Source organism: Harpia harpyja, chromosome 8, assembly GCF_026419915.1.
Source record: "Harpia harpyja isolate bHarHar1 chromosome 8, bHarHar1 primary haplotype, whole genome shotgun sequence".
Classification (NCBI taxonomy): domain Eukaryota; kingdom Metazoa; phylum Chordata; class Aves; order Accipitriformes; family Accipitridae; genus Harpia; species Harpia harpyja.
In genome coordinates, this window is record NC_068947.1 from 2101035 (window position 1) to 2115449 (window position 14415).

The 14415-nt window shown below is 43.3% G+C and overlaps 1 protein-coding gene across 2 annotated transcripts in view; it reads left to right on the forward strand.

The window, feature by feature from the left end:
• Positions 1–14415, forward strand: part of PHEX (phosphate regulating endopeptidase X-linked) — a 103347-nt gene that overhangs the window by 19041 nt on the left and 69891 nt on the right. For both annotated transcript variants that reach the window (XM_052795010.1, XM_052795011.1), the window contains exons 4-7: positions 5948–6034; positions 7124–7350; positions 10577–10645; positions 12266–12382. In XM_052795010.1, coding sequence (XP_052650970.1) covers positions 5948–6034; positions 7124–7350; positions 10577–10645; positions 12266–12382 — 500 coding nt within the window. The remainder of the gene's footprint in view (positions 1–5947; positions 6035–7123; positions 7351–10576; positions 10646–12265; positions 12383–14415) is intronic.

A 14415-nucleotide genomic window follows, 5' to 3' on the forward strand; every position in this document is an offset into this window, starting at 1 on the left:
TCTTGTGAGACAAATCATGCTCCTTCACTGCATCGCTTCCCCCCCGCTTCTATTTCTCAAGCCACTCCACCCAGAGAAAAACCCAAATGGTTGTGATGTTTTTCTGCACCCTGTCCAGCTGTCCAATGTTGTTTTTAAAATACGGAGAGCCAAAGGGCAGGTAATGTTCCAGTCTGTCTTACCAGCCTGCGTACAACAGTAGGATCATCTCCCCACTTTGATACATCTCTGGTTTTGCAGTCCAAGACTGCTGCTTGCTCTAGCATTGCCCTGGGAGTTCGTGCTGAATTACTTGTCTACTACTAGCTTTTCACTCTTCCAGGGTTACAACTTTCCAGGAAATGGGATGTCCCCTTGGGGTCATTGTATAGCTTTTTTTTTTGTTTAAAGTCCGAGCATATTCCCACTGGGATATTTGCACATGCAGTTGTTTTTCTTCAAGATACAAAGCATTATAATATATTTCAGATCATCATCAGATATCACTGTGCAAACACTTCAGTTTGTATTTTCCACATATGGCAAATGTTTGTAAAAGGATAAAGACAAAAATGAATGGACAAAATTTGCTACTATCTTTACTAGCACAATGTATTCTCCATATCTACGGTGGAAAGTACAGAGAAAACTTATATTTTTCTATCTAGAATAAGAAATAAGCTTAGTAAACCACATAGTGTCTCTCAGGAACGCAACTCAACTGTATATGTAGAAAACTGTCTGATAGCATACAGAACATATACAGTCTGTAGATCAGGACACTGATAAATTGAATCAGTATCTCTAATCTGAATAAATGGTACACATGTTTCTTTTCTCTGCAAATCTGGCTGTGCAATCCCTTTTTCATGCACTCCGAGTCAGAAGAAGGAAAGGTACAGGATTTCTCAGTGCCATAAATAAAATACGGTGGTTGAAAACCAACGTGAAGCTGTGTAAGACAGTAAGCTGGAAAATCAACAAGGGCTAGAAATGGAAAGTAAGATTAAAGGTAACACTTAGCCGCAAGACTATCCTTAGCAGCTTCAGAATAGCATGCAGTTAAATAAACACACAGACACCCTAGCGGAGCTTACTTTGTAAAGTGCCTTGCTCTCACTTTTAACGGCAGATGATTGCTATTTACTGTAGGGTAGTGAACCACAGGAACCTGGCCTTTTTTAGCCCTCTTGCCCCGGAAAAGAGCTGTCTGAAGGCAACTCGGTATAAACCTCCTTCCTTCCCTTCCCCTCCCCAGTTCCCCCCCCCCGCCCCCAGCTGTGGCTTTTTTTCCTTGACCATCTATCCGAGCATCTACAATTCGGACAGCTGAGGATCATTCCCAGCTATGGAGTGGTTTTTGTTGGCGATGCCGAGTCTTTGTGTTTTGTACAAGAGCCAGGGAGAGCAATGATGCAAACCCGCCCGACCTGGGCTGCCAGAAGTACAAGAACTTTGATTTGCAATGGGAACCTCCCTGCCCTCGGCCCCTTGGTAGAGGAAAATGAAGGATGAAGCAATTTGCAGCCTCAGAAAGTTTAGGGTATCATGAACACCTTTAGCCAGCTTCTGACTGTGCAAGTGGTAGTTGCTAATTGAGATGAGTTACGTTATTTCGGCGCTGCAGAGCAGAATTACCATTAGGTTTTGACACTTGCTATAAGTAAGTTTTATATGAAGGGAAACATAAATCGTGCATCTGGGCTTCCTATGCATATGGAAACAGGAACAACGAGGTGCTGAGATCAGGAGCGCAGGCCAAGATCCCTTTTATCCTGAAGAAAATGACTTCGGAATTAATTTGAAAGTGAAGGAAGTAAAAGACGTGACTGAAGAACTGCTTTGCTAGAACAGCCATTCAAACTTGTATTTATATTTGGCTAGGGAAACATGATCGCAGACTTCATATTCAAGGTGGCTTAAGCTATGCTGGTTCACTTTGCTTGTCCCAGTGATTTTTGGCTATGATGATCCGCTTTGCATTTGCGGCAGGCTACTGTTGTAAGTCAGTAGTAGCAATAAGATGTTAAGTTGTGGTTGCTGTTAATAATGTTTCTGTGCTCTTTCAGACTGTTGTAAATCAGCTTATATTGTGGGGGTTTTTTAATCTCAGCAGCTAGATCGCTCTTCCATCTCTAGCACTGTAACATTTAACTGGGAGCTAACAAATGAACTATTGTTTCAAGGGTTGTTTTTTTTAATATCATTGGAGTGCTGTGTGTTTCCTAGTCTGGTTAAAGCTATTTGTTCCTAAAAATTCTTATTTAAAGATGAAGCTAAAAGGTGCTGATCAAAGCTGGATAAAATATCTTTCACAGTCAATGAATGTGGTAAAGGATTATTTTTTTGGTCTATTGAAACTGTCTATAGATTCAAGTTGAATTCAGTTAATGTTTGGAGTCCTAAAATGGAAGATTGCTTTAGGGAATTGGAGCTTTTAATTTTGAAACAAGAAAACCGTGTTTAAAAAAAAAACAAGAAAGCTGCAAGAACAAACTCAATGTCCTTCTCAGTGCTGAGCGAGCTGCTTTAATCAAAATGCTGGTAACCCTGGTCTCCCGAACTTGGCCACAGTTTTTAATTCCAGCTACTGGACTTAAGAAAAGCCTACTAGACTGGACTTCTCAGTGGATTGGTACAAATACTCACAATCCCCTCGTGAAGGGTGAGAGCAGGTCCTTGGAAAGGCAGAGCAGGGAACTGCACAGCAGGTCTGTGGGCATCTCGTGAGGCTGAACACGAACAGACCGGCGGTGGTCCTTCTCTTCCTACTCCTTGGAAGACCTTATAGGTTTTGCTTTCGTCCTGGTGTCCAAACAGAAAATACCTGGAACCATTACAATTTTTCAAGGTGGAAAGACAGTCTTCCCAGCCAGCTATAGTTAGGAGTTGAATTTTTTTCAGAGGGGCTGGATTTGCTCTCCGTGGGTCACCGGCTGGCATTTCCCTTAGCGCGGGCGAGAGCCCGAAATGCCATGTCGTACGTCACGAGATGGAGTGCCGCTGCGCTGCGGAGCTCAGCGCCGACCCACACGACTGGATGTGCCCAGGGCAGGAGGGGGGCTGTCGTAGCCTGCTGCTGTGGCCAGGCTACTCGCAGTACCTGCCATCGCTAATTTAAAAATAGCTTGATGTGTCTGCATTGATTTCAATCACCGTAGTGACTTTCTTTCCGTGGATACAGGAACCTGTAGATAGACTAATTGATTACCCATATTTTTGATTAGTATGCATGGCTTCTTGCCTTTTCTTACTCTTCTTTAAGAAGAATTTAAATATTCAAGGACATGTAAAATCCATACGTATTTGTGAGTTAAATAAGAAGCAAATTTCTAAACCTTGTGTTTGGATTGTACACTAGCTAATGCAGAAATCAAGTGGATGTGGTCAGTGCTCCAGCTTTGAGCTTCTAAATCTTTCTGAAAGCTTAAGGCTAAGGCTGAGGAACCTCTGTAGCCTAAAGAGCACTCATGGATCACGTGCCCTATTTCATTGTCCACAGGATTCAACCGTCTTATTAAGGCTTTCATGTTCGATCACTGGATTTTACATCATCAGAACCAAGAATTTTCTTCGTAAATGAATGCTGAGCAAATCGGTAGCGTCTACCCCACCTCACTCTTTGCAATAGTACAGGGAGTGTTACAGCTTCTTTCTGCCGCATAATGAGATGGTTTGATGGGAAAACACCAGGTCTGATTTTAACAGGGTTTTATGCAGGTGTATTCCTAGAGTTGATTTTATTTTATTGGCTCTCATCCTCTGTATCTCTCCTGAGCTTTAGCTGGGCTTTAGCCACTGAATTTTATTAGCTTCAAAATTTCATGGCTGTGCAGCTCACTGGCAAGGAACAGAAGTTATTGCAATGGCTTTAATAGGAGTGTATTTTTTCATCCTTACTTTTATGGAGGTTTCATTTATAGTTGTGTTTTTTGTTTTTTTTTTCCCAAAATGCCATTCTTAAAACATGAACAGGTCTGATTATTCTGCTAAGAACTGTGCACACTGAAGATATGTGTCAATGATTGGCATTATATTGTATTTAACAAGCCGAGAAATATTAACAATTTGAGGATTTGAAACCAAAGCTTTTGGCAGTCCCGTCCAGCAGTACTTTTAGGGAAAATCTTATCTATAACTAAAAGGGAATGATCTCATTACATCTCTCAAGGATCCAAGCAAACGAGTTGGGTTTTTTTTTGTTTGGTTTGGGTTTTTTTTGGTTTTTTTTTTTTAAGGAGAATAGGGATTGGAGGGAGAGAACAAGTCGCATTTACTCATCACTAGGGTATTCTTTGACTAATAAAGAGTTTGAGGTCAGCAGTATGGTATATCTGAGAGGTGCGGCATGGCAGGTTCTTCAAGGCGCTAGGGAAATCCCGGGAAATAAGCGTCTTCGAACCCTACCTCCGGCCGTGAGCTCCTCAAACGGAGTGGAGCAGCACAAAGCCAGACTGTTCTCAGCTACAGAATCTAGTCGTACCACCCAGCTGGACTTCAGCCTCCCAGGAGAGGTGACACTGGAGAGGGGACTCCGGCGAGCTGCTGGGAAGGGCAGGTGCTGGAAAGCGAGCCGCTGCCGCCCGTTTGCAGGAGGGTGCTATTTTGGATGGCAGCACCACCTCCTCTTTGGTCCTCTGCCTCACCCTGCCAGCACCGGCAGGGAAGAATAACGTTGCATCGACACCTGATTAAGCCCCGGGTGGAAGCGGTTCGGCTTTGCCACGGCCGGTGGTATGAAGTCCCAGTGGCCCTCTGCTTTGGCAGGTCACTGGGACTCTTGTGTTGCGGTTTGTTTCCCCCTTTTGTGCAGGACGTGCTGCTTAGCACAGGGTCTTTGCTCGTTTGAAACCCAGAGCCCTGGGGAGTATGGTACAGAGAAGGCACTCTTGAATTTTTCAAGGCTTTTTAGCTCTGGCTGAGCATACAACAGGAGGGACTTGGGATAGTTCCAGCAAAGCCACTCTCTCCAGTGGTCCCAGTAACAATTAGGTAATGCTGTGCAGGACCTGTTTGGGTCTTGCAAAACCAGGTGAGGTCCAACAGGGTTTGCTAGCCCCGCTTCTGTGCTGTGCTTAAGTACTACCCTGCTTCTCTCGGCTGTGGAAATGCTCGTGCTGTGCTGCACCTGAGCTGATAGATCTCCCTGAAGCTAAGCTGCCTCTGCATTTAGCTGTAGTGTGTGCATCTGCAGCTGCATCATGGCTGATTTACAACTTGGATAAAATGGCTCGAGGCAGCTGAGAGTGGACTGCTGAGATTCAGATGTGCTTTTCATGCTAGTTCACTTCCACGACATAATGTGAGGAATGCAAGGAATGCAGAGAGATGACAGCTTAGAAAAACTGGTTTGGCTTTCAGGCACCAAGGAGGTTGACACCTATAGTGTGAGGGAGCTATATAGTGCAGCTTCTCACATAGTAGTTGGACACTTGGCCTTCTGTGTCATTTACAAGACTGAGATTGTGTGCCTTTGACAGACAACGGGGCAGTTCTCTGCTGCTTGCTTTCAGCAGCAGAGCTGGCAAGAGTGAACACCAGCAGTCTTGCTCCTGGGATCCTGCCACCTTCTCTGTTATACCCCAGTTTCATAATGTACCAGCACCAGAGGTTGAGCCACTTGAAGGAATTCCTTACTCCCTGCCCTGTGCGCTGGTTCCCACCCTCGCCCCGTGATTCCCTGTCCCCTCAGTTTGCTGAGGGTGGCTGTTCGTGAGGACGAGTAATAAGCAGCATCTGTCAACTGGCTTTAAATCAGTCCTCTTAAATAAAAAAAAAAAAAAAAAATCCTTCTCTGTTGCGGATTGAAAAAAGTGCAATTATGTCTGTGTTAGTGCTTAAGAAAATACATGTGGAACCTCATCCTTAATTAAACAAACGCTATGATTAAAGCAAGTGCTGAGACAGGCAAACAGACAGTTCCTACATTTTCTGATGTATTGAAAAAAAATTTTGTTTGTCTTTTCAGCATTGCTTGAGAAACCCATCAGCAAAAGACGAGACAGTGAAGCTGTACAGAAAGCCAAGACCCTTTATGCATCCTGCATGAATGAGAGTAAGTGAGTGGCCTGATTTGAGAGGGACACGTATGTGTTACCTATGTTTAAAAAGGCAGGCTTTTTTGCTGACTGTTGAGCTCTGTGAAGCTTTGTGCGGATGCACAGGTTTCGCTGATTTGGATTCAACTGAATGCAGAGGGTCATCTACACGTTTCTGAAGCTGCCTATCAAGACTAAGGTACACCAAGGCACAAGAAGTCAGTCTTAGAGACCTCTGCTTGTCAGGGAACTGTGAAGGGATATTTGTTGGTGCAAAAGGATGCCAAAACCATGCCCCAGGGGTGTGGGGGTAATGCCTGGGAAATCAGAGGAGCCCTCTGATGAAATTCTCATACTGACACTTTCAAGAGCCTTTTGCTCAGCACCTTCTACCTTTCTCTAAATCCATTTAATCAAAACACTTCCACAGGGCTGGGTATAGACAGCCCTGGACTCTTTAGCTTCGAGTTATCTGCACGTCAAGCAAGTTTGGACGGGGAGCCCTATAGCCACCTTTGCGGAGTGCTTTTCCTGAGCTTCTAAATGTTGCTGTAAGGTGATGTACACTGGGTTGGGACACATCACTAACTGTACGTAGCTGCACGGGTGAAAGACGAGTTGGGAGGGAATGGACTTTGTCCTTCAAAGTGCCCTTTGTCCTTCTGGCTCTTTCAGGCTTTTTTTCCTGTGCACTTTTCTTCCAGCGTGGCCTGAGACTGACTGTCAGCAACTGCGACAGCCTGCCCTGCAGCCCCCGTGCCGAGATGCTGACCCCTCTGCCTTTGATTATGTACAATAACCCCCTCTCAGAAACAGTGAAGTTTCTATGCTAGTTCCTAAGCGAGGAATGTTTTTCAATTGACTTGATTCCAGCCCTTGCCTTTTTCGAAAGGCATTGATTTACCTCTCTTATTCTTGATGCAGATAAACTGGGTTGGATTCCTGCGCTCCTGTGCTCACAGGCAGAGCAGAGGCTTTGGGTTTCAACTATTGTGTTTTGTCTTGCCTAGAAACTGGTCAATGCCAATAAATCTTTGTGTTTCACGTGGCTGCTGCTGGATTTGAATTCTCTGGAATGTAATTGTTGTCATACTTTGACGTTTCAGATAAAATTGAAAAAGCGGACGTGAAACCCCTGTTAAGTATACTGAGGCACTCACCTTTCCGCTGGCCTGTGCTGGAATCCAACATTGGACCTGAAGGGCTGTGGTCAGAAAGGAGGTTTAGCTTAGTCCAAACCTTGGCAACTCTTCGTGGTCAATACAGTAACTCTGTCTTCATCCGTTTATATGTGGCTGCCGATGACAAAATCTCCAATCGGTATATCCTGAAGGTACCATATAGCATATCTAATAGGTTACTTTGCATGGTATTTTGTGGTCTCATTTTTTAAAAAACATGTTTACACGCCACACGTTTGCACTTGATTATTGTTGCTATCATCTACTGACTTACAGATGTACATAGGTGCCAATTTATAGGAATGTAGAAGCCACTAGGAACCACGTGCTATTGAAAAATATTTCTGTACAGGATATTTTCTCCTTTCAAATGGCAAAAAAAGGTAAAATATGTTCCCAGTGGACCAATGTCCAGGGTCTATGTGCATGAAAATGAGAGGTGGATATCTAGTCCTAGGGGTGTTCTGGGTGCTGCTTGTGGCTCATCAGTTGCACGAAGAATGTTTTTTGTGTGTGAAGATGAGGAATGGTGCATCAGTAGCAGATACTTTGAACTTGAGCTTTTTTTCTTGAGATGGCAACACATTATTTTGTGCTTATACAGCACCTTACAACACAGATGTATCCCAAACACTTCTAAGCCTGAAGCACAGAATTTACCTTTTTACTGAAATGCTATTGCTTTTGGACCAAAGCATTACCAGTTTGTTAACAGTGCATGGCATTACACAACAATTTAGATTAGTGAGAAAAAGACCCAAGAAATGTTGCCTCACTGTAGTCTGAAGAACTCCAGAGAGAATTGTATTACTGTGAGATCTCACCATGGCAAGACTGAGTGTCTGGGCCAAATGCATTGTTGTTTAAGAAGTAGAGATGAGGAGCCAGCGTAGACCAGCCCTCCCCAGCTACAGGAAAATAGTTTATGAAGGCAAGAAAAGGGACAAAGAAGAAAGTTATGATGCCATTCATCACAGCAAAATAGCATCTATGATCCTTACGTTGCTAGCATCTCGGCCAGCTGTAGAAACGTAGCCAAGAATACACTGTATTTAGGGATCAAACAACAGTTAACTGTGGTTGTACTGGAGTGATGTGGATTCTGAGTCAGTTCTGTAAAATGTCTTTTGACTGAGGCATTTAACTGGTATAAAATTGAAGGGTAACTTTTCCCTATCTCGTGGACGTTTTCCTGAATAGTCAACAGCAGATCAACAGTTTCCTCTATTAAAGATGTCATTCTGCTAAGATGCTGTTCAGACCCTGTCAGGATTGCTTTGTCTGGAGATTTGTTTAAAAGAACTGAAACAGTAGAATCAGGAGAGATATTTAGATATTTCCTGTCATAATATTTCAGTCCAAGTCACCTGTCAGCAAAGGGCTGGGCAGTTACATCCTTATTGCTGGCCTATTGGCAACGAATTATACCTAGCAGTATCTTCACTCAGCATGCTTAGCGGCATCTAAGAATTAGGTATCTAAATAACTGAAGCACTACAGACTATGAATAACATATTATTCCATAGGGTATTCTGTTGTTTTTAATTTGATTAAGAACTTGATCTGCAGAATACATCAGCCAGTATTCTACTTTGTCCATGTTTTAACAAATTCCCAGGGGTGCAGATGTATCATGGAGTATTTCAATCTGCTTGTGAAAACGGCTCTATTGCAAAATTCTTTTTGTTCAGCATTGCAAAATCATGAATGGATCAGAAAAAAATCGAAACTCCAAATAAAACTTTTTTCAACATTCAACATGATCTTTTTTTTCTTGAGGGCTGAAGAAGTTAGGTTTTTTGTTTGTTTCTCTTATTTGTGCTTTCTTGGTTTCAATGGGTTGTCAAATCTAACTCTTAAGCCAGGAAAATTTGGATGAGCAATTCATGCAACAGTCACATAATTGAAATAGGCCAAATCATCTGAAGTTAACTATTACCAGGACACACATATGCAAAGTATATTCTTTTTGCTTCAATATGCTGAAAAAAGAAAGTGATACTGTTTTTCAAAGAATCAGAGTTGCACTAAGCATTACAGCTAGTCTCCTTTTAGTGGATGGTTTGTTTTATTTGTTTATGGTATATTTTAAAGGTTGAGAACATCAGCCAGCAGAGGAAAAGATGACATTTACTCATTCATTTTAGAGTCTAAGTTGTATTTATTTAGGTCATTTTTATAAATGTACAAAATGTGAAATATCAGTGGTGTAGGACTTAGATTAAAAAAGACTTAAGTGAAGTTGTGTGAATAAATACAATCTCTCTTCACTAGACTTACTTTTTAAAAACAAATACAGCGTCAGAATAATAATTTTAGAACATCAAAACTGTTGTTTCTGCTCCAATCAGTATCTTATTCAGTTTGGAAGCTGGCTGAATCATGTTTTCAGCTTCGGCTTCCATACCCTAACCTAACCTGATCACGTTAAGTGTTTTGGGAAACGTCAGTTTCCAGTAGTAATTTTAAGATCTATGCTGCACTGTGAGTTTTTTCTGGCTAGGAACTTGAAACTATATGCAAATACTCCCATGTAGTCCTTTCACTCAAAAGACTAAGCGCAGGTCTCAATGAAATTTCAGGACTGGTTTAGAAATTACCTTGAGGACATTATTCCAATATTAGGGTGAATGTAGGCCAACAAATTTGATCCATGTTTAGATCAAAAAGATAAGTGAAGGTCAAAGATCCACCTGAACCTACCAGACATCTTTAGCTAATGTACTGGAGGCATAACAATTTCCCCTGCATGCATGCAACCATTTCTGCAGCTGGTATCCAGCTGTTTCAGTACATCTATTCAAAAAGACAAATACAGCACTCAGTGCTGGTCTAGGGTGAAGGTTAAAAATATAACCTCAATTTCAGTCAAAGAAGGCTAGCAATGCTTTCCAGATACACAGCAGCTAACATGCTCCAGCACCTAATGGGCATTTGGTCCGTACACTAGACTAGCGTTTGTCTCAAGCTGGCTCTTGTGCCCCTGAAATATGTTTGGATTGGTGGTCAGCACCAACTGTTTGATCCTGTAGACCCAGTCCTATTGCATTACCTACTCGCTAATGGAGCCATAAACACAGAAATCACGTAGGTGATTCTTTGCTGTAGTAGGTGGCTCAGATATTGCAGGGGGCATCTGAGGCTCCCTAGATCACAGTAATGTGATTTAGGTAACGTCTGTCAGCACAGTATAGCATTTTTCTGTTGTTTTGAAATCCTGTGGAACTCAGGCTGGTGCAGGGTATTATGTATTAGATATTTACACACATCTACCATAATGGCCAGAAAAACTTGAACTCTTCAAAGGTTGCTTATAGGGCTGCCTTTGCATTCTGATGAATTTACCTATTAAATGCTGCTGCTTGTTATTTTTAACAGCTCGACCAAGCAAGCCTCTCTCTTGCATCTCGAGAGGATTACCTAGAAAACACCACAGAAGCCAAATCTGTAAGTATTATTAATTGGAAATCAGAGTGACCATTTTTCCCCTCAGTTTTTTTCATTGTTGGTTTTGTTTTGTTGAGTTCCAAACTAAGAAAGGGCAACGTTTGCTGGCCTTTTCTTTGTGAACTCCTGCATCTGTTGACAGCCTCTGGGAGCTGTGCTCTGGGCCTGGCTCTTAGGTAGATCTCTCCGGCATGGGCTCAAAGGGTCCTCGACCTTTCTTGATCAGGAGTCAGCTAGAAGAAAGGCTGCGGGCACCCTTTGGTCAAGCGTGGCTGCCAGAGTCGGCGGCTGCTGGAGCTACCCTCACCTTAACTTTTACGTGACCTGGTGGCAGCGGGAACCCTCGTGTCCCTCGGGGGGGACCCAGGAGTTCCCAGGTAGGGGACAAAGTCCCCAGAAGCTCAAGAACATCTCAACGAAGTGAAGCCCAGAAGCTGCCGTGTCCATGGGCTGCCTCTTGGGCTCAATTAGGCCAGAAGGCTGAGCACATTTCAAGAGCCACTGCAGGTTATTATCATCAATAACCTGAATTCATTTAATGAAGGGAACAAGAGTTCCTCAACAGGTTTCAAGTATATATTTCTTCTTTCCCCCCGCCCTTTGGTTTCTCTGCTACAGCTCAGTTTCTTGCTGCTTTTCTATGGACAGCAGTCATGAACCAACGATGTTTATCAAGGGCTTTAATGTATCAATATTTGACAATGACAGCACCTTTTTCCCCCTCACTTGATGAAAGCCTGTGGGCAGTATCCAGCACATGCAGCTACTGATTAAGTTTTTACAGTTTTGCTTCCCTTTTGAGTTCCCTGAGAGGTTAGTCAGTATTTTAGCCACATCTATCAGACTAGATGATGCCAGGATACAAAGGCTTGTATCTACTAAAAGATTTAAGGTGGAAATGCGTTGGGGTATGTTTTTGCCTTTCCTGGACTGCGGGTCGGTAGGAGTTGATGAGGAGCAATCTGATCCCTCCAAAATCTCTGAAGGATTATGCTGGGGAGGATGTAGCACAGAAATCACTGCAGTATCATTACATACAGTGTATTTTGCTAAAATTTGTGTGTACACACTGAGTTTAAAATGTGCTTTATTAGGATAGCCCGGGGAGAGCAGAGCATAGCACTGTGGCAGGTACACGTGTTGCAGTGCCGTGGCAGGAATAGAGGAGAGAGCTCAGTGGAGTGTCCCTTTATCTCGCTATCTTCTCAGCTGCTAAGCTTGCACTTGTATACAAGTACTTCTTCAGTCCTACTCTGATTACTGTATGAGTTGGTGTAAAATATTGGTGTACACTCGTACACATCGTCTAATCCCATTGTAAGAGCTGTAAGTGTTGTCAGTCTAATCCAGAAGTGTCACTTGCATTTCCTGAGATTTATACTCTGTGAACCACAGCAGGTATCTCTCTCTGTCATGCACAGTACGTTTACAGTGTTATTTATCCTTTTTTTCCTTGATGACAGCAGGCATTCAAGGTAAGGAAGGCACAATTTTGGTTGCTAGGGCATGAAAGTACAAAGTATTATACTTCTTGCTATAACTGGGCATTTCTGGTCTACTGCTACAGCTGTGCTCAAGAGCAAATCCAGTTGTGATTTCACTCTTTTTGTTTGTTTACAGTACCGAGATGCCTTTTTGCAGTTCATGGTTGATACAGCAGTGCTGCTGGGCGCAAACGCTTCACGAGCTGAATCTGATATGAAGTCGGTTCTAAGACTGGAAGTTAAAATAGCTGAGGTTGGTAATCTACTGTGGGGTTGAAGCTAGCTTTTACAAAAAAACCCCTGGCCTGTATCAGAAGTAGCATGGCCAGCAGGAGCAGGGAAGCGACCTGTACTCGGCACTGGTGAGGCCGCACCTCGAGTCCTGTGTTCAGTTTTGGGCCCCTCACTACAAGAAAGACCTTGAGGTGCTGGAGCGTGTCCAGAGAAGGGCAACGAAGCTGGTGAAGGGTCTAGAGCACAAGACTTACGAGGAACAGCTGAGGAAACTGGGGTTTAGTCTGGAGAAAAGGAGGCTGAGGGGAGACCTTATTGCTCTCTACAACTACCTGAAAGGAGGGTGTAGCGAGCTGGGGGTCAGTCTCTTCTCCCAAGGAACAAGTCATGGGATGAGAGAAAATGGCCTCAAGTTGCTCCGGGGGAGGGTTAGATTGGATATTAGGAACAATTTCTTCACCAAAAGGGTTGTCAGGCATTGGAACAGGCTGCCCAGGGAAGCGGTGGTGTCACCATCCCTGGAGGTATTTAAAAGACGTGTAGATGTGAGACTTAGGGACATGGTTTAGTGGTGGACTTGGCAGTGTTAGGTTTATGGTTGGACTCAATGATCTTAAAGGTCTCTTCCAACCTACATGATTCTTTGATTCTATGATTCTGTAATTTTGAACTTGGGCAGAATTTGAGTCCCTGCTGTGCAGCTATGTGGAGAATACATTACCATGTATTCAGGGAGCTGACTAGGCTGATGCTCTGCAGAACTGTCTAAAAGCAGTGCAAGACTGAGGTGGGATATTGGTGTTTGGTAGTGAGAGGGTGGTGGTTACAGCAGCACCGCAGTGAGCTCCTGAGCTGCTTTCATGGGGCACCCTGGGAGAGGGGATGAGAAACTCCATGAGTTTTAATTTAGGGGACCCAGTGAATTTAGGAAAGCTAAGCAGATTTAAATCTGGTACTTGGTTCTGACCGATTTACTTGGCGACAGTTTTCCCCTCTTGTGGAGTTTAATTTATGCATTAGGACTCTTGCAAGCTGAAGGAGTGTTTCTGCTTCCCCATATCCCTGTTTCAGTATGGCTAGCACAGGAATCCTGCTCCCGGGAGCTGCAAGTCCATTATCGTTTCCACTTCTTCTAAAGCTAGAGAGAAGAGTTAGCCTCGGTGTTGGAAAACAGCAAAGGTTAGGGCTACAAACTTGACCCTGATTTGCAGAATTGCCAGCTGAGCTGAGTATTTCTTCGTATCGCCAAGGAAAGAAGCCGTCCCCTATGAAATGCTGGGTCTCCTGTTAACAGAGAAGCCTGTTGCGCAGGGCAGGTGATGCAGCAGATGACTTTTCCCTGGGCTCTGCTGTTGCAGTCTACAGGAGGAAAGGCAGTGATGCTTCTTAACGGGGTGTGTGTGGAGAATTGAGGGCCATCCACAGTAGTAGTAAATCAGTGTTTCCATCTCTCTGCTGAAAGAGATGAAATTTTGTCAAACCTCTAAATAAAGCCCAATATTCAGCTTCAGATACCTAATGTGGGTGGACTAATGAGCAGATACTTCATTGTGACCCAGTAGACTTGAAAAACAGAAAATGTTTCTTCTGTTTATCAGTGGTGTGATAAGAAGAAGCATCGCTACCTCCGGTAGCTCTAATGCTTTACTTAATGAATGTCTTGCAGAGCTTTAATCCACAAAGTACATAGGTGAAGTTGCCGTAGAAGATGACATGGATCATATAACAACCCTCAGGATCAGTAATGCATACCATAGTGCAACAAGCCATATTTGCTCATGGTTACCTAATTTCCCTTTAGTGTGAACAATCCTCCTAAAATGTATGCAGATATTAGGCATGAGTCCAGGGACATGGATTGTTGCATAATTCCTAACGAGCACAATGATTTATGTAAACATTTTACCATGATTTCAAACGGAGATAGTCCTGTTTGTTACTTAGGCTTTTACTGTATCCTGCGTTCCTCTGCATTCATTTTAAGTGAAAGTATATAACGGAGAACTTGTGTGCTCAGGGGGAGACAGCAAGAATAAAGGGAGGATACTTTAG